This window comes from Pistacia vera, unplaced genomic scaffold (assembly GCF_008641045.1).
Source record: "Pistacia vera cultivar Batoury unplaced genomic scaffold, PisVer_v2 Contig1066, whole genome shotgun sequence".
Lineage (NCBI taxonomy): Eukaryota > Viridiplantae > Streptophyta > Magnoliopsida > Sapindales > Anacardiaceae > Pistacia > Pistacia vera.
The window spans coordinates 80,340-104,479 of NW_022195100.1; the positions used below are offsets into that span (position 1 = coordinate 80,340).

Genomic DNA, 24,140 nt, shown 5'->3' on the forward strand with positions numbered 1-24,140 from the left:
TTTCAACAAAAAAAATCCAGGTAAAATAGCATTAAAAGAAAAGTTCATATGCTCACTCAAGTCATATACAGAATATACAAAGAAGATACAAGAATGAATGGCTGTTGTATAATTTCATTCACTAATCTGTAAAAAAACTAATAGACAAAACTGATTCGGAGGTGGACTCCACCAAAAAATTATTGAACCACCACAAGAATACAAGATAAATATGGTAGCCTGGAACTCAATGATGCAATAATATGCATAGGTTGTTCCCCGTGTACATATGTTACACCCACAAAGACAGCTGCAAACTGTGACCCAAGAAATCTGTACTGATCTCCAAACCGGGGCAGCCAACATGCCCTTGCTCTACTTTGTTCTAATCGTATCTACTTTTCAGTATCTCCTGTAATCATCTTTCAAAAACCTAGTGAAATACAATGACCTAAAACTATGATTTTATAAGGGGGCTGAGCCCGTCACCTTCCCAACCAAGCTTGAGCATTTGATCCACCACCTTCAAGCTCAACTGCAAGGAATAGAAAAACAAACTCACGATGAAGTTTATTTGATCATAGTGTCACAGTCCTTATGATGAAGTTAAGCTTTATTTGATGCTAATCACTTAATGTTGAGGATGTTTAACTTCATAATCAACATATTGTGAGCAGATTGATTTGGAGGAAGAATGGACTTTCCTAAGTTTTTTCTTTTTCAGAATTTGTTTTCTCGGTTTTGGTAAGGCTTCAATCTACCTATTTCCTCTTTGATTTAAATTCAAGATGTATGTTAGGGTGTTAGATTTAAAGAAAGCAACATTGATAGAGAGAGAACAGAGGAAAAAAAGAAAGTGTCGTGAAGGTACACATTTTTTTTGTATTTGTTTCCAGTTCTTAGTTTTAATGTTGTTTACTTGCTGGCAGAAGATAAAGCTAAGATGACAAAAAATAAAAAAGTTTATGCCTAAGTTTAACCCCTTGATACTGATAAAGGTTAGATGGGAAAATAAGTCATCTAAAATATAAATTTATTAATTTGAGAAAAGCATAAAGCTTTACACTAATAAAATGATATATTAGATATATATGGTGAGAGAGAAACTGACAACATAGAGAATTTTTTTTCTTTTTCTTTTTTGTCATTCAATTTGTGTTTTTATCAGTCTAATTTTACTTTTTTTATTATTCTACACATATCTTGACTTTGCCATTATTATGTTTTGGAGTAATACATATTGCCGGATGGGTGTACTTGTCTCCTTTTAAAACCTGCGGGTCTAGTTAACTTTGATCAAGCCTGGAGGACAGTAAGTGTTTTTTTTTTTTTTTCAATCCACACAAACAGGAAGCAAACTTGAAGCATAGAGAAAGATTCAACTTACAGCTGGATCTGTGAATATTATCAACTGTTTATCTGCAGTTGACACCAGAAGATTTGTGTTATCCTTGTTCAAAGCGAGAGCTGTAATATCCTGACCTTCCCCCAGCTTCAATACATGAAATACCTGAGAAAAAAAAAAAATATTGTTCTATATTAATGCAGAAGCTTGTGACACGGATAGTATAAAATAAGATATGCTAAATTACTATGACCTCTAGGAAGTGTGAACCACCTGTATTGAACAACAGGACTAGGGCAATTAGTCGAGTCTAAAACGCCAACAGTATGACGCAAGCAACAGAAATGTCCAGTCATAGAAACAGAAATACACCCTTATTCTGTACGACTCCAAGAATAAACTTTCTTGTCTAGTTCAGTTACAAATTCATCCATTTTTTTTTGGGGGGGGAGGGGGGAAAAGCCCTTTAAAACCTAAACTCATCTAATTTCAGTTTCTCATACCTTAAGAGTATGTAGATCAAGGAAGCAAACGGAAGGTGATGGAATATCCAAACTGTTGGTATCCCCCGTCTCATCTGATTCCAGATCAAAATCTTCTGTCAGTTTTAAATTCGAAAACTGGCTGTTATTTGCTTTGTTGCTTGCAGAAAATGAGTTCATTCCAATCAAAGCATTCTGCCCATCCATAGAAATTTCCATGCAACCAATGCTTCCGGAGAGAGCAAGTTGTGCTCTGGCAATTAAAACCCCATTTAGGGTGAACGTACTGAGAGTGTGTTGTAATTTGTCCCAGGTCATTACAACTCCCTCAGATGAAAGACACATAGCATGTGCCTCCACACCAACCAACCGTCTGATCAAGCGACCCCTTCTTAAAGAATGCAGCAAAACATCAGACGATTCAGAACAGGAAACAACAATTCCTAGATCTGAATTCACACAGCAACACAGTACTTCCCTGTGGTGACCCCGAAGAACATGTAAGGGACCTTCCATACGATGCCTCCCACTTTTATCTGCCGATATGTTTGCCAGAGTGTTACTGTTGGTTGAGGAGGTTGGTGTGCCTGCACCAGTGGAAGGCTCTGCTATGCTGCTAGTTCGAGCTGCAAAAGCTCTATGTATTCTCCAAAGTAAAACCGTAGTGTCCTGTGATCCTGTCACAAGGTAGCTGCTATCAGGTGAGAGAGCAAGGCAAGTGACTGGAGCACAGTGCCCAGTAGCTGTCTCTAATGTTTTTGCCCCATCATATGATAACAGCTTGATACTGCCATCCACGTGCCCACCTATTAAAATCCCAAAGCAAGCAATAAGAAATTAGTTAGTTGAAACAAGAGAAAAACAAATTCTAATAAGGTTGACTAGATTCGGCGGCAGGCAAAATTTAAACAAGCAGAAGCCTGGCATAAAGAAAATAAGGACAAACAGAGCATAATAATGGTATGACAATAATACTAATATTCTCAATTTAACAACCTTTTATTCAAAAAGTTAGTTTACAACCCAGCAACACTATAAAATTATTGTCCATCCTCCCTTGAGTGCAAAGATAACGGAAGGGCAAAGAAATGAGAGTGATCATTTTCTGAGGGGAAAATTCTCATAAATCCCTCATTTTAGGTCTTCAACAACGGTGAAAAAAGGATAATGTCTAATTACTTTTTATTTGAATGGTGGTTCACCACACTTATGTTGCACTTTTCTGAAACCCAATTAATAACTAATGGAAGCAAAAAGGGGAAGATCACAAGAATAGGCGATCTAACATTTTATTAAGAATTCATTTGGAGGGGATTAACTGACATCTTACAGACTGAAAGCTTCTACTTCACAAAAAGAGCATTCACTTGCATGAATTCTAATTTAAAAGGAAAAAGAATAGTGTATTAAACAGGTTAAAAGAATTTAAGAGATGCTCACCGGTTATAATTTCTTTATCATGTGTGATTGAAACTACAGCTGAGCTTCTTATTCCACATGATGCAAATGCTAGTGCCTGAGGGAAATGCCACTCATCAGCACCAGAACTCGCTGGTCCTTTGAACATGCGCAAGAATGTTCCACCTGTAGCGCTTGCTGCGGCCTTTCCATGTTGAAAGAGGAATGGTGTACCCCGGCCATCAGGGGTGTTGGGCTGCCAGATGTGATGTGCAACATGGGCTGCAGGAGCATTCATATCAACAATCACCACAGAGTCTGAGGATGCATGGATGGCAGATGCAGGTAGATTGCAGCGTTCCGGGGCTGGAACAACATATGGCTTGACTTCTTTCGGGTTCCGAAAGATGGTCTGAAAATCCAAATTTAAATCAGGATCTTGTTCAAGAAAAGATTATCCAATTAGAAAGCATAAAATTACAGAGGGTTTTATATAAATTTCAGTGAGATTTATTTATCCCAAGTAATAACAAACTTAACCATACAATATGTCCATACAAGAAATATCAAGCATGATACAAAATATGTTTTGTATGGTGATGATTATCTTAAGGAAATTCCATGAGCATATGTGATATTTGTCCCAGATCATACTAAAGTAAGGTCCTTAATGTTTACATCAAGTAATTTACAAGGGAAGCTGTCAAAAGACATTGCCATCACTTCTCATCTGTGTGATGGGCCTAGAGTAAGGTGTTGCACAAGACATTGCCATAATGATCTAACACATGGCCTAAGCTGATTCATTTCAACATAGCCAGCAGAACAATAAAACATAAGAACAGAAACATATATGTACAGACGCAAAACCCACATCAACCTGAAAATGGATTAGTTCCAGCCGAACTTAAATCAAGGAATACCTGCAAATGGAGAACATCTGCTAAAGGCATTTTCTTCAAGTGAGGAACAGTAAGCAGTTGGGAAGGGGTTTGTCCAAAATAAGCTATCTGGTCTTGTGTAGAACGCTGTTGTACCTTTTGTTGCAAACAACAATGTAAAGAATAAAGTAAAAGAAAACAAATCAAAGAAGCATTTTAAAATAACAGAAACTTACAGGATCCGTGATCTTGTCAACATCAACTGTTCCTTCATAAGTAATGTAAAAGAAAACATTATTTGATGATATAGCTTCTTTGCCTCGTTGCTTATACCTAAATGTTCCAATACACATTTGTAAATAGCAGTAAACAGAACAACATAAAGGCAATTTAAGTGAGGAAGTTGTTTATGAACATTGCTACCAGCTCAGAAATATTGAAGGAAATAAGATGAAAGAGAGAAAAAAAAAAAAAAAAGTAAAAAACAGAGGATGAAGATTAAAGAAAAGAATCTCTTCAAGAGAAGAGGAAACCCACCCAAATATAAGATCAACCCATTCATGCAAATGTGCAGATACATACTCGCTCTCCAGAGCCATCCGATGCTTATGTATGAAATCTATTGGGTTTTCGGCCCAAGGAGGAAGTCTGACAGAATCTGATACATTGAAAATTACCAGTCAGTGGAAATGAGATTTCATTTTTTCAAACAATGAAACAAATTACTTTGAGTTACATACCGAGCCTTTCCCCTAATTGTGTTGTACCAAAGTCGATTGAATTTTCATTGGTCAAAATCTCAGGGAAGTAAAACAGCTCAGGAACCTAAAATACACAGAACATACAAGATATTAATAACCTTATTCGATAATAGATATAAAACCTTCCACTAAATAAGATCTGCAATTTATTTATTTTAAAAAATTGTAAGTGCTTTCACACAACAGCTGTGGATTGCAGGAATCCAATATGGCGTGTTTTGGTGACAATATTGGTATAAAAAATACCATCTCTATACAACCTATCTAACCATACAATTTTTTATTCCAATTGGTTCGGCTTTTGAACAGGATCTTATTGTGAAAGTTCGGTCAAATGCCGGCTTATGCCGCCCAAACAACACTTTCATTGCCGATGAAGTCACACATAGATATTCAAAGACGATAATTTTTATACTAATATTGATAACAGAACTCGTCAAAGAATTTTTTGGTCACCAGATCCTAGCGACTGGTTTCCAGCAGTCGGTTATTGCATTTCTCAGATATTATATTCAATTACTATAAATGGTATGCTTATAACCTACCATTAGTTTAATAAGTACAAGGATAAATAATATATATATGCAATTCCCAAACAAGCCCTAAGACATAGTGATAATCAAACCAACACATACCAATTCCTTCACATCGCTCATATCCTCAAAAACCCCATTCCAAGTAGCAGAAATATCTGAAAACATCCGGTCTGCATGATCAAATTTTCCACCTTGCAGTTGAATTGAAAGAGTTGTAAATGGCTCAACTCTAACAAGATAATACAGAACCTGTCAACGAAACACCCACATTTAAAGAGAGGTATAATGACAGCGTTGACATATTACACGACACAGGTAAGTAGAAATAGAGGCCTTCAGGCTATTATTTTTTCAAAACTGTCTTAATAAATGTTAATGAACTTTTATATCAGAAGAAAGGCATGAAAAGTAGAACCTTTAAAAAGTTACAGCAGAGTTCATGAACTTCTATATCAAAAGAAAGGCATGAAAAATAGAATCTTTAAGAAGTAAACGCATATAGCTAATGAACTTCTATATCAAAAGAAAGGCATGAAAAATAGAACCTTTAAAGAAGTTACAGCAGAGTACATACTACAGAATTTAAATTGGCATTGGTTGGTTCAAGGAGATCGACAGTCTTTAAAACATACACTGGAGGATGCAACTCTCAAAACTCAATAAAGCATGGACAACAGAAGAATTACCAGAGATTTGAATATGGTCCATTATAGTACACTTAATATATAGTAACTAATTCACAAAGTAAACAAATAGAAGAGCATATCTTCCTGAGCTGGAATTACACAGCCAACAGTGTTCCAACTTCCAACAGTTCTAACAAATCAAGAAGACAAAACACTACCATAAAATAATTAAATGGAAGAGAAAACATACTGTTCCAGCACTAGAGTAATGTGACCCATAATGGAATTTAGGGATGACAGGATCATCAAAGCTAGAATATCTCTCTTGGAATTTTTTAAGCCGGTCAGGATTCAATGCTCCAACAGGCTGCAAGTAAATATGAACCTATAGTGAATGTAGGAAAAAGAAAAAAAAAAAAAAAAAAAGAATCTAGACGATTGGAAGCAAAATTTAAGTCACCTTTGAAAGATCTCTGTAAGAAGAAGGATTGGCAAGATCCAAACTCTTTGAACTATAGTCAGAAAGAATCCAGGGGAAAACTGGATACTGCAGCAAAACGAAAAGTCCTGTAAAGAATGAGCAACTATCCACAACTCCCAAAATAAAGAAAAAAGAAATAAGAAAGAAAAATCCCACCTGAGTAATATCATTAAAACTACGCCCAGCCAGTGTATTCAGCTGCATTAGATATTCAAAATTGCTGATCTGTAAAAGGGTTATAATTCCACCAGTTATTATCCTCCCTTATCTTTTCACACATTGAATTTGGAAACGAAAATGAGCACATTGATGATTCTCAATTGTAAAAGAGTTAATGCAGCATATATTAAATTTGTTAGAATTCTTACCTCCCACCTTGCCCAACGCTCCATAAGCTGAGTTCTCTTCAAAAGTTGTTCAGGTCTCTACAACAGAAGACAGTACACACAAATTAAAGTTATAGATTATAAGAGAAACAATGGTAAAAGAAGCCTTATTCACTGTTGATGATCTCTCTCTCTCTCTCTCTCTCTCTCTCTCTCTCTCTCATATAAATTTATCTACATATAGATTTAGGAAATTCTCCAAGTGTGCGCACATGCATACAAATTGCAGATAAACAATGAGTTGAGTTTATTACAGAATCATACAGCATAACTAGGTGCAAACCTGGGTTGCAAGATAAACATCGTTCAAATGAGGAGGACGTGCTTGAACTATTGCTCGATATGCATTTCTTCGGCCCTCAGAACTCTGGGAAGTTACATAAGTAGAAAAGGAAAAACAGGTCAAACAATTCAATTACCAGGAAAATTTCATCGTCAAAGAGAACAAAATGCAACTTTGGCACAATCAAACAAAGAGCCATATTTCAAAAGATAAATACCCCAAAATCAAAGAAGTAGTTTGATCGATCAACCATAAACAGTTCCAGAGCACTTCTTCTTAACAGATATCTGAAACAAAGAGAAACCAGTTCAATGACAAATTGGAACAAACATTAATTGATGAAAACATATATTCATAAAGGCAATGCCAGCAGTTCTCTTCTGTGGAAGTAAGAGAAACTTTTATTAAAAGGTATTAGTACAAAAACAGGTTCAAAAGATAAGATAATACAAAGAACTCAAAACTTTAGCCACAAAAGCCTCCCAAACTGTACAAATAAAACAAAAAAGAGATTTCCTCAAATTCTTTAGATACTGAAAGCCCACAATAATGCTAGGAAGCCAACTTTATCCCATAAGAACTCCACATCCCATCAGCAGTATAGTATGTAAAAGAAATTCTTTTACTCCTCTCAAGTCAAATAACCCAGAAAACAGCCAACACAAACAAAATATGAAAGCCAAATGAGAGCATTTAATGTTACATTTTAAGAAAAACACTTCTCCAAAATAATAAAGCAATGAAACAATGGTGGTCCTACAAACACTAAACGTATTGGGGATAATCAGGCTCAAATAGATAACTTCCATCCAGATAATTCCAGAAAATAGTCAACAAAACCAAAAAGCATTTGATGTTACACAATGTGAGAAAAACACTTCTCCAAAATAAGAAAGCAATTCAAACAATGGTATTCTTACGAACAGTAATTATATTGGGGGTTCAAAATAACCAGTTATAGTCAACCAAGCAAAGCCTGCAAAGTTAACAAGAAGTACTCCCACTATCCAAACTTAGCACAACAGCCACTTTACATTTAGGTAAATGAAGTAAGAAGCAGCAGTCAAACTTCAGATGACAAGAAATTCCATAAGTCTAAAGACTAACTCAATTCGCAGAGAAAAAAATTCCTTGCAAGGAAAACCTCTAAAACTATTCCTTTCCAATAAAAAACAAAACAAAAAGAGCCAAAATAATAGTGATTTTCTATGAGCAAGACTCCAGGTAACTTACTAAATAACCTACCCCACAACACATAAACATGCCAAACAGGACAAAACTAATCACCAAAAGATAGAAAATTAACATAAACACCTTCGGCTATAAATTTGATGAAGGGAAGACATCAACCAGCTGCGATCCTTCTCTTGTTGTCTCAAATCAGAAGTTCCTTCCTCATAGCTTTCAGTGTTATCAACTATGAAATTTATTCTCCTAGTTGTTACCTGAAAGAAAATATTTATAGCTAAACAATGTAACCAGATATAAAATAGCCACTATAATTTGCAACAACATTTCCCGGTTTCATTCTCTCAAAAAAAAAAAAAAAAAAAAAAAAAAAAAAAAAGGAGCATAGTTTACCCTATTAAATTTTCAATAAACTGGAAACAGCCCCTCTCAATAAACTGATTTTAGGTCTAATGCAAAAGAGAAATGCAACTTTAAAAGAGAGTTCTTTAATTAAGTTTTGTTAAAAACATGCCTGAAAGGTTCCTCTTATAACCCTCAGTGGTCGAACCATAGATGAAGAAAGCTCAAAAACAATTCTTTCGTCAAGTTCACTGGGAACATATCCAGGTGCGACTGGTGATGAACTTGAAACCAAAGTTTGGTCACTATCAGGTTGAGTATTGCTAGACTCTGCTGATGTCTGCAGGGTTTGCTCAGTTGTTTCAGACACTCTCGATGGATTCTCCCCACTATGCTCTAAGTCGTAGGACTTATCATATAAGTTATCAATTTCTGCCTGTTCATCATCTTCATTCACTACCTCCATTGAGATTACTTCTGCAGCAAGAATAGGAGCCGTTGATGAATTTATCACATTCTTTTGGTCCTGTTTCAACTCAGATTGATCTTCATAATTTGCAGCGGCACCTAAATGATCAGACCCTATGTAATTCCTCCGCAGACATTGCCTCATTCTAGAGGAAGTTTCCATAAAGTCTAGCTTCCAGAAAACCTACAAATTCATTCAAACATAAAAAGATGGAACAAAAACTTAATTATTGTCTTTTAACAAAAAGTGTCATCTCACAACATACACGTGACGGGTTGCTTAAATGATCCCCAAATGGCCCAAATAGACACTTCATCTCAATCAAGGAATGAATGAGTTTGCGCCATGCACGAATTCCAGTGCATAAACGATGTCGCGCGATTAAATCAACTTGACTTCGCCTGTCAATCTGAAGAGCAAAATATAATTTAAAAAGATATATTATATGTGGCCTCTAGCCTCTAGCCTCTATAAACGGGGATAAAAGCAATGGGAAGCAGTAATCAAACCTCTGATCGTTGCATGTTTCTTGCTAAAGCAAAACTTGCAACTAGGACAGCAATAAATTTATAGGACAGAGCATTGAAATCTTTCCCATAGACAGATTTAGTATCAACAGGTTGTAGGCATTCCATCCAGGCAACTCCCATGGCTTCAGAAATGTTCCATCTTTTCACACGCTCTGTATCACTAGCATTCCTCCGCTGTGCAGATGTGGCCATTGCAATGGCACTGAGACCTCTTCCAGCACCAATTTTTGCATTGCGTTCAAGATCACGTGCAGCAGCCAATGCAGCAGCTTTTGCAGAAGCCTTGTCCTTTGGGAGAGATGCTATTTTGTTAGGTGCCTCCAAAGGTTTTTGAAAGCTTGAAAAAGTTTTTAACCTAGTTGTTTTTCGCTCAAGCATTGAGGAGTCACGCTTAAGTGGTGTGGTTGGCACAGGAGCTGGGGTGTCTCCACCAGCAGCACCGGCAGCAATCATTGCCAATGCCATCGCCGAAGGTGGTGATGCAAAAGCAGCAGCCCAAGGTGGAGAGATCATAGCAAGAGCAGCCTGAAATTAAGGACAACTGGAATGGCTCAGAATAATGCATCAACACCAATATATAACGTGAAATAGCTAACTAAAATAAACAACAGAAAATGTAATAGTCATGGCAGCATCTAAATATATGAAAAAGTTTGCAGTGACCGTGGCTAAAAAATTCAGAGGCATGAAAAGTCATAAACTAAAGGGCCATTTTAGGTTGTACAAAAAATAATGTTAAACCTAAGACACAATCCAAAATTCTGAGTTATATAATAATATTTAAATATCTGAAATCATGTGTGATATAATATTCAGAATTTTGATTTTGTTGAGTTAAAAACTATGAAAATTTGAAAAACAGAAAAAGTTTTTTTTTTTTTTTTTTCTTGGTTTCTGGATTTACAGTCACATCTAGAAGTGTATCCAAAAGTTATTTTGAAAATATTTCAATCAAAATTATTGTCATAAAGTTTTTCTATATCCCTTGTTTTCAAAATTTAAGTTTTATATTTATATTCTATATCAAACATGCCCTAAATTTAGAACATGAAACATGCCAGGAAGTTGGAAAGAGAAAGAAAAAGATGATATTAAGTGACCTCTAAAGGCAGTGCATCAGCAGCTAATGCACGATCATCCAGAATAAGAGGATTCAAACCATCCGCGGTTGCAAGTTCATGAATTCCAGCTAAAAGTGGTCTCCACCTTCTCAATACAGCAACAAATGGTGGTAAAATAGCCTCAAGATACTGTTTACGAAGTGGCTTTCTGTCCCTGCTGACAGCATGAAATACCTGGAACATATGTCCCACTAAGGTCACAATAAAAACAACTATCAAATATTAAGAGGACTAGAAAACTGAAAAAGCCAACTTTAGGTTTTTTTTTGGTAAGTAACGAAGCCAACTTTTACTTAGATATATTTATAAAAGATGACAATAGATAAAAGAGAAGAAAAGAAGTATTCATTAAAACATAGAAAGCCAGTTCCAAAAAACTAACCTCAGAATAAAGAACACAAAGAAGCAACCAACACTCTTGTGCTCTTGGAATCAGATATGGGCATATTTAGAACAGGTGACAGCCACACTGTAGGTAAAACATATGAACAGTTTATCCGCTGCATATATATGAAATCATGGAACTGGAGAAGAATCACAGATATAGTGGCTACAAACTAGAAGTGCAAAACCATATAAATGCACTGATAGAATATCCTTCAATCATTGATCACAAATAATTGCAAAATGTATGATAAATTTAATACAGCTTTAGGTAAAATTATGTCGTTTTAAAGAGGGAGGGGTCTATGAAATCTTCAGAACTCTAAGGATTTTGATGAATTATTAAACCACACAATTATCTTTATATTTTAGTCAATCACAGAGCAGGTGAATGGAATTTCCATTAAATAATCCGGAATCATCATCTCATAAAAAACCTATTCAGCATAAGAATTCTTATGTATAAGAATAGCACCAAGGAACTCACCAATTATGGCTTAAAACAGTTAGTTGTCCTTCACCCATAATATGAACAGGTCTTTAGAAAAGAAAAGGGGAAAAAAAAAAAAAAAGAAGGCAAAAACATGACCCTATTTAAACTTAGCTAGTAGGGACCTCCACCGCAAAAGGCCATTAAAGCATCCAAAATCACAATTCATCATATGGGGAAAATAAAAATGTATGCACGGATTTCAAAGGAAATTTTCTAATAAGAAGATTTCAAAATAGAATTAGAAAACACCCCAAGAGTATACCTCCACAACAACGCAGATCGTGGTTTTCTTGCTGACATTAGAGCACTATTATCTAAGGACACAATGTTGCCCACTTGCCGATGTAATCCTTCGGACGTTTCATCCTCTATGTTAGCATTCCTCATAAGCATACTGTCTTCACCATTATCCTCTTCTCTCATTGAAAGAAGCACCATTCGAAGCATGCATAAAAAAGGCTGGTCACTGTCCAATAACTGGTAAAGTGCTGCCATTCCTCCCATCCCAGTACCTGAACCTCCACCAATACCAAGGCCACCACCAAGTCCAGACTCGTCTAAAAGTAGAGCTTGGAGCATGGATACTGACTTCTTAACCAAAGGAAGCTCAATCCAGTTTCCATTTGCATCTTTTTCCAAAGCAGATTTCCAAGATTCCCAGCCACTGGCACCACCACCAAACTCGGATGAGTTTGCTGGAAGGCCAACACCATACCAAAGTCGGCTCCTATATTTCCAACCCTCAGCTAAGTCCATAGTACAGCTCCCATATGACACAAACGCACAGGAAACAGAGTCATAAGGCTCAGCTGCTGCTGCTGCAGTAAGCCGTTCCATCACTGCAGCCGATACTTGCCCATTTGCATCTGCCATTGAAGCGAGGACCTATATGAAATCTTATTAGAGGAAGTGCCATATTATAGAAAATTGTAACTTCCACTGGAGGGAAGAAATTAAACATATATGAGAAATGAACACCATGAAGAAGACAAGACTGAAAAAATCAACTTGAAATGTTAACCTACTACATGAAGTAAAATGAATTCTTGGTTCAATTCTTTTGCTAGTTGGTAAAAGATGCTTCTTCTTTGTTACATTTCATGCTTCTTAACTAACAACCAACCAGTACAAAGCAAAGTGAAAATTCTTTGCTACAGGGTAAAAAGTGCCTCCTCTCTAATGGTTCATTCTATATGTATTTTAACAGGTAATGATGCATCTAATTCTACATAATATAAAACCTGGGTTGACATATAACAATTAATACAGAATAAAAGAGGCATTACTTTACAGGAGCAAAATCCACACAAAAAGAAAAAAAAAAAAAAAAAAAAGAGATTACTATAAACATACATCAAGAGAGAGTCCGCCAGATTCACTAGATAATGATTTGTGATCAGACAAAGATTCTAATGATTGTCCAGCAATTGATGTCGACAAACTTGAGTGGTTATTCGGGGGAGCTACAACAGAAAGGGGAGATGGAGAAGCATCCTTGTTGCTAGATGCACAAGACAGTTTGCTTTGTAACCGTAAATGATCTTCAACAAGCATTAGAATCACAATTGCATTCTCTACCAAAGCTACAGAAAGCTGTGCTGCATTCCGTGCTTCAGTTTTTGCATCTTTTGGTGACAAGCCCTCTGCAGCAACACCAGCAGCAGCTGCAGCAATAACTTGAGTCTGCTACAAAAGAAAAGTTGGATGTAAAAATTATTGCAGTTTTTCTCCCTACATTCATTTGGAATCAAGAACACAGAGGATTGACAGTATCATCCTTATCTTTCTAAAGTGTTCGGGCATATAAGTGGCAAGAAAAGAAAATTTAAAATTAGAATGTAATTCACTATGTTTAGTAGCAGCTCATATAGGTTATGCCATCACAAGGAAAAGAACAGATCAAGATCATGAAAAATACACTTGTGAAACAAAAATGGAAAAATAAATAAAATACACTTGTGAAACAAAAATGGAAAAAAATTTATTCATGACACTCCAACTTATTAGATTATCAATAATAACTACCATAAAACTTCAGGAGTTCCTTTTCTATTCCCATTTGGAAAATCTGTAGCTTAAAAAAAAAAGGAACAATTTTATATCCTATTATTTCCAAAAGATCAAAGAAACCAATACAGAGAAGAAACCAATGCATCAAAACACGTATACCACATTACCTGAACCTGCAGTTCTCTGGCAGCAAAATCTAGCAAGCCTCCCAAGAGCCTTCTTTTAAATAATGGCAAAGATTCCTCACGTCTTCGAAAAATAGAGATGAACCAAATAAGGCAATCATGAGTCAAATAATGTGTGTGACTGTCAATAAAATGAACACAGACTCTCCAATATTGTTTCACATAAAAAATTAAATACTACAGAAAGTTTGTATGTGATCTGCAACTCTAGAGAACTCTAGACAACCGGCTTAGCATTCAGAAGTGCAATATATCTATAGAGATATATTTTGATAAGAAGTAAAGAGTTAAACAAACACCGCATCCAAGAAATCCTTGGAAACCTGCAAGTCATAATCTTAATAATGATACTATGCTGATCCTATGCCCATTTCTTATTATCTTATGTGAGTTTATTCTGGGATTTCAAAGATAAAGACAAAAAACTTTTTTTGCAAATTTGCTATTCACCTCATATGTGATTTAAATAACAATGCATATGCAACATTATTAGAAAGTATTTATCTGCCAACAAACACATGAGACATCCTTGAGAATCCATTAATAACTATGAGTCCTCTCTCTTCCACTTGTGTTTAAAATATTGCAAAATCTCCTCAAGTTTAAGGATTATATTTTACTATTTTCTATGAATCAAACAGAAATTCTGTATTGACAGCAATATATTGCAAATGATCTCAGGTTTAAAATATTGCAAAATCTCCTCAAGTTTAAGAATTATATTTTACTATTTTCTATGCATCAAACAGAAATTCTGTATTGACAGCAATATAATCATCAGCCCTTCCACTCATAATAGTACCATATAAAATCAGAATGCACCCAATGGCAATTTTTCCAATGAAAGACCAAATGATCTCAGGTGGATCTTTATGTTTCTGCATATAATTAGATTTCCACAGGAATAATAAAACCAACAAAATTTTAAACAATATTCAGCACAACGCAGATAGGAAACAGTATGGTTTTGTATTCCAGCCTAGCCCTATTTGTAGCAATGAGATTTCATGACAATTGCAACACTACCCCTCTAAAATGGAAAAAGAAACGGTTTAATTTGGACACAACCATGATAATTGATGAAGAAATTGAATGAAACTGATGAGGCAACCAAGTTAGACAACAAGAATTATAAGAAGTTGGCCAGAGATACATAACAGTAATACCTAGTCCGTTGGTCTCCAGTGCTAGATCCACCCACAATAGAAAGCCATTCTGCACAATGAATTGTAGCTTCAATATCCTGTAAAAGGGAATAGTGAACCAACAATAAATGAAACTAATATAGCTAGATATTAAGAAGTATATCCAATCAACAATTAAGTAACATGTAACTAGCATTTCCTTAAAAGGTTTGGGAGTCTGCATAGAAGACTCATCTGCCTAGATACATTTAAAATTCCTTTTTCATTAACAATTGATTTCCTACATATATTTCCATCTCATACATACCGTCATGCTTTAATTTTTCCTTTTTTCTTTTTGGGTCTATTCATACATATTTCACTTCTGCATTGACTTGCAGATGGATTAAACTAGTTCAGCAATAAATTTGGGTTGTCAGCCTTCAAGAAACAAAGTTATCATAGTTGCAGAAAACTGACAGCATTTAAATAAAAAATTGATTGGCAAGAAAATGAACAAAATTTATAGAGATGGCTTTTAAAATCTGTGATGTTTTAGAACCTGGAATTACCAGCACCATAAAAATTAAACACATTAGTAAGGCAAAGAAGTTAAATGTAAAATAGGAATTCAACTCTACACAGAATATTCAAATAATCATATCTGAAACATCAATTCCATGTAATAAGTGCATCTGTTTACTTACCATCACACAAGCAAAATTACATATATATAAACATCAATGAATTGGCATTCCTACAGTTCTAAATGCACTAATTGGAGCAGGATAACAGAAGTCATCCACCATGAAACTGTGAAGCAAGGAAAAATAATTAAGCTGCCATGTCTTGTGGCACCTGAGCATGTTCAGGCCATTGAATAAACTAGTTTTTTATGCAGCATACAGATTTTTAGCACACCAATTTCCAGGTTACTTTTGACTTCAAATGGAATAAAAAATTAAGATAAACATCAACCTTCCATCCATCCTTCTGGCGCATTGAATGCTCCAACATGATACTGAGGAAGTTGTGTATTAGGTCCTCTATATCTCCCATGCTTGGTGAACCAGACTGTTTGCTTGCACTCATCTATCAGAACAAGTCATGCAGTTATATTTATGACAAGAAGTTGGCATGTACATGCAAAAATTTATCCAATAAGATAATATGCTTGTTAGCTATTACTAAGCTCTACCAATTTTCTTATCCTAACTAAGCATTACCTTTGTCTCCATAAGCAACTAAAAGTCATTTACTTAAAGAGAACATCTTTGACATAAAGAGACTGAAGTTGGCTCAGATTACCTCATAGTTAGAGATAAGAATCTCCAAAATCCACTCAGGCCATTCCTCCATGTTAATCAGAATACTTCTATTTTCTGGATGACTGCAAGCCAAAAACAGAAGATCCTGAAATCATATAGAAAGGAACAGCTCAGGAAACACCATGAATACCCTGAATCAGAGAAGAAAAAATGTGAAAAGAAAAAGAAGATATTCTAACTATGGTTGTAACTTGTTTCATCAAGAGAAGACGCCATTAACATATCTACACAACACAATAACAATTATACAATTCCCCAGACACTTCACTTGCAGCATTCACATGAAATGTATGTAAGAAAGATGATCATGTATGTACATAACGTGGCACAAACATCAGTTAAACAAGAGTGTCAAGACATAAATCAAAAGCAAATACTTCTAATGCTTTTTGTTGCTAAGTTATATAAACTTGAAGATATCTCGTGGATCATTAAGTCTGCCGTAGATGGAAAATCATGACCTGAGGAAACAGTATGATAGTTCCTCAATAATTTAAATTCCAATAAGTTTGGGAGTTCTGAGTACGATTGACTTCCAAATAAGTGAAAAAAGTGTTAATATGCATATACCAAAGCAGAAAATTCACTATAGCTTCTTTGGATGATGCACACTTATTGTAACTACGGGCATCATGCAATTCAACCATAACTCAAATAATTATAGAACTCACTATACAAGAACTTATGTTCTTTCTTTCTTTCTTGCATGAAATGAGAAACATGAATACATTACCTGTAGTGCTCGACTTTGCAAAGCCCTAGATGCATATGGAAGTGAATGCAAAAGAACCAACAAAAGTTGTGAATGTTCAAAGCGATGACCAGAATCATAAAAGTTCAGCCCATCCTCTGTTGAAGAAGCATTAATCTGTAGATGGAAGAGGATTAAAAAAAAAAAGATTTAATATTCGATAAAGATGACTTTAACCAAGTTATAGTGGAAAACAAAAAAATGACCCTCCATCATGCAATGTGATAAAACTACAGCAGATCATCAAGCAAATTCTATTAAAGCATCAAGGGTGCTGGAATAGAATATGAAGATTAGAAAACCCAGAATGTCCTGAGCAAATTTAGACGGTGATCAACAGGAAACACATTAACATGTCGTCAGCAAAAAGGTAATTGAGAAAAAGGCCCTATTTCAGCATAATACAACAATTCTGCACTTAAAATGAAGGTCAGCAAAAGCAATGGAGAAACAAGTACAGTAGTAATTGAGAAAGATCTCAAACAATCATCTCAAGCAGAACAGTTCTGCATCATAGAGAGATGGACAACAAACCTTAATTTTTCAGCAGCAAACATGTGTCCATGGTAATACGTTCTAGGTCAACAAAGATAAGCTGACCAAATCACGAAAAGAAGAAGACAAAACTAAGTGGTTTGAGACACTGACATGTATGACAATAGGACTCACATGTTATGTATGAACTCATAAATATGTATATGTTTTCAAAACTATCAGTAGAAAGCCCAAGCATAGATATTAAACCAAATAAGTCCTTGACAAGTAAAATCATCTAGCAGATATTAAAAGATATCAGATGGAAAATGTAACCAGAAGAATAACTTGAGGAATAAAATCAACCAAAGAATAAGATAAAGTCATACCGAGGCTCCAAATAAAGCTGTATATACATTGCCAGTCATAAGCCTATTTGGTGCTGCCTGAAAGGCCTTCTGCAAAGCAAAGAGTAGAAGAGAAACTTTATCATCAAACATGGTACCACCTCGGTCATGTAGCCCAATGCCTGCAATATTGCTTGTTGTGTCTGACAGAGCCTGAGAACCAAAATTCAGATGCCCAGATGATATTAAAGCACCTAAGAGCTCTATGATTCCGACAACAATGGCATCACTTTTGTCAACATTATAGACATTGTTTCTTGCATTGTCAGCAGTAATTGAAAGACTTATACCACCCAAATTCTTAATGAAAGAATTTTCAGAAATCGATAGCATCCTGTCAATTGTAATGCCAGTGGAAATGGCAACAGGGACAGTACCAGTATTGAGGGGCTCAGATTTAGAATCTTCCTCTTGTAATCCACTTTCTTCAGGAGATCTTACTTCATCATCCTTACTTCTTTCCAAATTCCCACAGTCAGGGTCTAGTTCAGTTCCCTGTACTGACAAGCTTTCGTCATTCTTGGTTATGGACACTGGATCGTCACCAGCCTTAGCTTCCTTCTGAAGCAGGACAAGAAGTGATTCTATCCCACCAGATTCTATGAATACCTCCGCAAACATTTGAGCTCTAGCAGTATTTGGCTGTACCACTAGCCTGTAGATCAGATGCAACACCCTAGCAACCTAAAAAGGAAGAAAAAAGAAATGATTTTTTTCAATATAAAGAATAAAAAACAATGATACTACTTCTTGGAGATCATTGCCTAATTTTAAAAACAGTTTTCACCAAGATCCACAACAGAGGAGATAGAGAGACAGTGAGCTAGAAACATATCACTATGAATTTACCTTCAAAATAGATACACTAGGACAAGGAAAATGAATTAGAAAAATAAGCCAAGTGATGCAAAACACAAGCTCCAATCAATATGCCATCATATTATCAACAGTCAAGTTTATGTCCTAATGCTATGAGCTTGTTTCACATTCCCCTCATAGCTTCAAAGTACACATCAAAATAGGTTGTAACTGAACACAACTTTTTCCGCATTCATTATATTTTATTTACACCAAAGTCCTAAACAACGATTTCCTTTTTTCAAACTCTATTCTCCTTTCAGGTTGTCTTGTCTTTATAAGCAACAAACAAACATATACATACATGCATGTGTCTATACACAAATATGAATCCATATATAGTAATATATTTTCACACACAAAACATACAATGATAAGCAAATACATGCATGTGACAAAAAAGACAATGAAAAAGTAAACCATCATGCCTGTTCCTATAAATAAAACTAACAGCACCTGATTGGGTTGTGGACAGTCAACCAAGAATCCAAGTAATCGACGAACATCATCAGCAGCTAATGAAGGAGGTGTTGCCCCTATCAGAAGTTCAATTATCACCAAGAGTTCGTCCACCAAAGCATTCACTTCACCAATGGGACGGGTAGCCTCGTCTAGAGAAAAGGTACTCAAAGAATCCTTCTCATGAACTGTCCAATAGCACCTTCGGCAGCCATCAAGAAGCATCTGAATGGCATTGGCTTCTTTCATTACTGAAGACTCAGTGAAAACCATGTCAGCAAGAGATGAGAGGAGTTTCTTTTGTAGTCCATAGCTGCACAAGCTCCAAATTTTAAGATCAAGTAGCAGTGTACTAAAAAGCTTCACTTTAAGTGTATGATTATTCTTTTGAGATTGACAAAGGGAGACAACAGCTGCCACAAGTTCCTCATCTCCTATACCATTATGATTTCCCAGACCAAGCGAAGACAAAGTTTTCAATAAATAGTTCAAGATTCTTGACAAAACCTCAGGTCCTCTGGTTCGACTCAACTCCTCATTGTTTCCAGGGTGTTGAACAGCCATGGAAATAATTCTGAAAATCGGGGCAGCCAGAGAAGCAGTCGCCAAAGTTAAGGGAATGCTCCCCGGTTGTGGTTCCAGGCTATTCTTATGCACATTGCTAACAGCCAAAGGAAGTAATGACATGGGGCCTCCATAAGCCAACGCCCACAAAGCCTCTACTGGTCGCATTCTTGTAGCAACATGGACTTGCCCAAGAACCTCAGCTGGTCGTCTGAGCATGCCTGGATAATATAAGAAAGAAGAAACAAGCACTCCAGCAAATCATTCAAGCATAATGCAGAAAAGGAAATAATATTACAAACTCAAGGCTAAGAGCATTATACCAAAAACTAAAGGTTTGCATTCCATATAATACAGTATTTTTCTTTAAAGAACAATAATTTCTGTGAATCCATCTATAATTTCCTGACTAAGCCTTTTAGATGTGAAAGCTTTGAGAACAAAGAAAATTAGGAGATGAAGAAATAATAGAAAATTAGAATAACGGCACATGATCGAGAGAGTAAAGAAAGAAGAAATAGTATATGTTTATATATGGATTCCATTCATCTATTATTTATATATCCAGATTCAAGAGAAGAATTAAAAAACCACTTGAGCAAAAACTAATCATAAGAAAAGACAAATATCTCAGAAGCAAAAAATTCCATATGCACAGGCACAGGCATCTTTAAAATAAGAATCAGCTTCGAGAAATAAGCAAAAGAATATCAAATCCACAGGCATCTTTACAATAAAAATCAGCTTCCAGAAAAGAATATAACGTGCATCACAAAACTTGCATGGAAATAACAAATAGCACTCGCATTGAAACCAAAAGTGAATTTTATGCAAATATTTTCAATAAAGCAGAGAAATAATGAAGATACCTGCAGCACCAGAAGGAGAAGCATCAGGACAGAATCGTCCACTTTGCAGTAAAGGGTGATAAAGTAGGTGAATATGTCCTCCAATTTCTGCATCTAAAAGGGAACTTTCCTCAGTTATACGTTGTACATGATCAAAAGTAGCAAGGCAAGGAAGGCCAGCCCCATGTCCAAAAGAAGGCAGCACATCCCCTCCTCTAGAAGCCAAACGCGCCATCCTTTCTGGGCCAATTGGCTCCTTAAAAATATAAATAGGACCCATCTCTGCAAACAAAGGGCATTGACGACGACGACGTTGTAAACCAGCCATGGTAGGAGGAGGATTTGTCCCAATGCAGCAAAATGCAAGTGGCTTGGAAATGCGAGGGAACTCAAAAGGACGACTTTCATACAAGGATCCATCAATATACAATCTCAGCTCACTCTCAGCTTTCCCAAGAAGTCCTTGCTTGCAGGTATGCTCAAGACCAATAAAATACCAGCATTGCGGCTTGAATGCATGAGTAAAATGCAAAGAAGCCTTCTTACCCTTTCCACTACCACTTTCAACAACCAAAAACTGTGCATGAAAATAAGCCTCTACCCCCTGATTATCAGCAGATAAGAAACTGAACAAGCGTGGCATGTGTGCCGTTCCTTCGCCAGCAAGGGCACTGGCAGCAGCTGCTGCCGACATAGCTGAGGATTTTCCAGATTTGGCAGCAGCAGCAGCAGCAATGGCAGCGGCAGCAGTTGCTGTGTTTAATGTGTCCGCAAATGATTCAATATAGATCCATGTTGCAAACGCGTACCCATTGCTAAATGGCCAACGGCTCTCCCCAGGGCCAAGCAAGCCTGAGCTTTCACCATCAAACTCAAAAGTACACGCTGGTCCCCTTGATTCCTTTCCTGCAATTGCCTTCTCTAATGAAAGCATTAGGCGATTAGCCCATTTGGTAGTAAGTGTTCTTGTAATGACCTGAAACCATGTATGCAAATCAATAACAGTAAGTGAATGTCCAGCTAGGTACTGGATGCAGTAACATAAAGGAGTTCCATCCCATCTCAGCTGCTCAGTTGAATCAACATCCCGAGTGAAAATCTTCTCTGCTGACTTCAAAAGTACTCCCAACAAGCCAGCCATAGAGCACATTGCCCTGTTCCTTGTGCAAGCTCGCAGTATGGCAAGTAAACCCCTGACCATCCTCGTCCTGGGGGACATGAATACTATACCATCACCATCCCAAGGAAGTGAAGGAATAAGATCACCTGCCACAATGGCAGCCCGAGAGTTTAACATCACACTAGGAGGATTGTTATCCCCATCCTCTTCAAAACTTTCTACACCCCCCATTGTGGCAAGAAGAGAATCAACAACCAAATAAGCAACGCTCTCAGCTTCCTCCCCAGTTCCAAAGCTCTCAACACCACTCACAATATTTTTCAGCATGTCTAAACTTTCAGGCTTCCCCATAATAGCAGAATCAACTAAATGCAATAACTCTGGAGAAACATTTGGCATAGCAGCTTTCAGCTTCGGTTTTGGCGGGGAACCAATGGGAGAGCATCCAACATCCCCATAGTAAGAATCAAGACTTGTTGATGAGCTTGACTGCTTAATAGCATAACCTGGTTCTCTCTCAAGTACAGGACTCGAAATTGTATGATCATGCCTAGTTTCAACAACAGGGGAAGAATCATACTCACCCCCATAAGTCCAGGATAAACTTTGAGAAGCTTCTTCAGTTCCAGAAAGCAGGATTCTCCCGTTATCTTGATCTTTCAAAGACACTTGCTCAAACTGGTCTTCATCAATTGTAGTCACAGGATCAACACCTTGCAAAACTATGCTATCATTTTCAGTCTCTGTTTCACCACCACCACTGGCATTGATATTTTCTCCGCCAGATGTTTCTACTTGACCTTCTACAACACTTACGCCTTTGAGGTCATCTAAGGCCTTCCTAGAAATTTCTTCTCCCTTCTTCCTTTTTTCTTCTTCTTCTTCCATTATCTTATTGCTTTAAAAACCTAGCAAATGAACATTAATATAATTTACATGCCCGGGCATCCCTAAAAAATTAAAATTAAAATTAAAGAGAACTTAATAACAATTTAATTAACTTGAAAGATTAATCTGATAATATGAAAGAGCAATTTAACTTACAACTAAAGTGAAAGAGAATAATTAAGTTTTAAACAAAAAAAATGGCAGTGCAAATAAAACTCAAACTGTGGAAAATCAATTAATACTCCAACCGACAAAATACGCATATCACATTCAATTCAAAACATGACCAATCAGATAAAACAACAGTTTAAAATTCACTATTATATGATATTACACCCTTCATTCAAGTCCTTCTAAATAATCAAAAGTTACTTCTTCCATTGTTTTATTGCTTTAAAAAACCTAGCGAATAAACATCAATATAATTTACATGTCTGGCACTCATAAAAAAAATAAATAAATGAAAATGTAATTGCAATTTAAATAACTAGAAATAAATATACAATCTGATAATATGAAATTGCAACAAGATATAATTAAGTTATAAACAAAAGGTGACTGTGCATATAAAACTCACACTGTGGGAAATCTATTAACACTCCAACAAACAAAAATAAATAATAACTGTCTATCACATTCAATTCAAAACATGACAGTGATGTACAGTAAACAACAGCTTAAAATTCACTGATATATTATACAACACTCATCACTCAGACTACAGATAATAAATTGCTCCTAAATTCTAAAACATTGACCAATACAATCAACGAAGATAGTATCCATGTTCCGAATAAAAGTCATTCAAAATATTCCAACTTTGATCTACTCAACATTAAAGAGAACTGCAACCAAATAATTTTAACATATTAAGCCAAACGTAACTCATGGGCTTACCTATGACGCTGTCTTTTCGTTAAACATAAGATTCTTTCTCGGAAACTCTCGGCAACAACTAATAAAAGAGAAAATGATAAAAAAAGGCTCTAATGGAGTCACATGAACTGAAAATCAAATTTAAAGAAAACAAGAGTGAGATGATTTACAAGAAAATCAAATTTAAAGAAAACAAGAGTGAGATGATTTACAAGAAATTATGTTAAATGATTTTCAAGAAATTGAACAGATCTAACCCCCAATGCAGTAGATCGTGCATACGACCTAAATTAACAATAAAAGATCAAATAAATTGCAAAATGTGATATAAAGAAATGAAGATCATAACATAACTTGAAATATACCTTCACGAAATAACGAAAGAACGAATCCGATACAAATCTCTTATGATTGTAGCGATTGGTTCATCAATGTGAGAGAAAAGATCGATCAAGAAACAGTGAAAATAAAAGAAATGTTTGACAATGAGAAGGAGCGAATTGGAGGGGACGGTCGAGGAGGCGAATTGGGCGCCAGAGAGATGGTGGATTTAGTAGACTTCC

General features: G+C 36.0%; 1 protein-coding gene across 1 annotated transcript; it reads right to left on the minus strand.

Annotated features, from left to right (window-relative positions):
• LOC116131183 (BEACH domain-containing protein C2) lies at nt 1–24,140 on the minus strand. The gene is given in 35 exon segments (XM_031416834.1): nt 1–514; nt 1,367–1,489; nt 1,828–2,612; nt 3,247–3,616; nt 4,128–4,241; nt 4,322–4,418; nt 4,623–4,743; nt 4,826–4,910; nt 5,482–5,631; nt 6,259–6,375; nt 6,469–6,555; nt 6,646–6,714; nt 6,858–6,914; nt 7,159–7,242; nt 7,376–7,445; nt 8,473–8,603; nt 8,861–9,340; nt 9,423–9,566; nt 9,667–10,212; nt 10,788–10,982; nt 11,191–11,208; nt 11,210–11,277; nt 11,456–11,457; nt 11,948–12,570; nt 13,039–13,368; nt 13,863–13,944; nt 15,047–15,123; nt 15,983–16,096; nt 16,313–16,417; nt 17,066–17,200; nt 17,947–18,648; nt 19,279–20,066; nt 20,715–22,753; nt 23,599–23,705; nt 23,943–24,140. Coding segments are annotated over 33 exon segments (8,934 nt in total). The 5' UTR covers nt 22,702–22,753; nt 23,599–23,705; nt 23,943–24,140; the 3' UTR covers nt 1–436.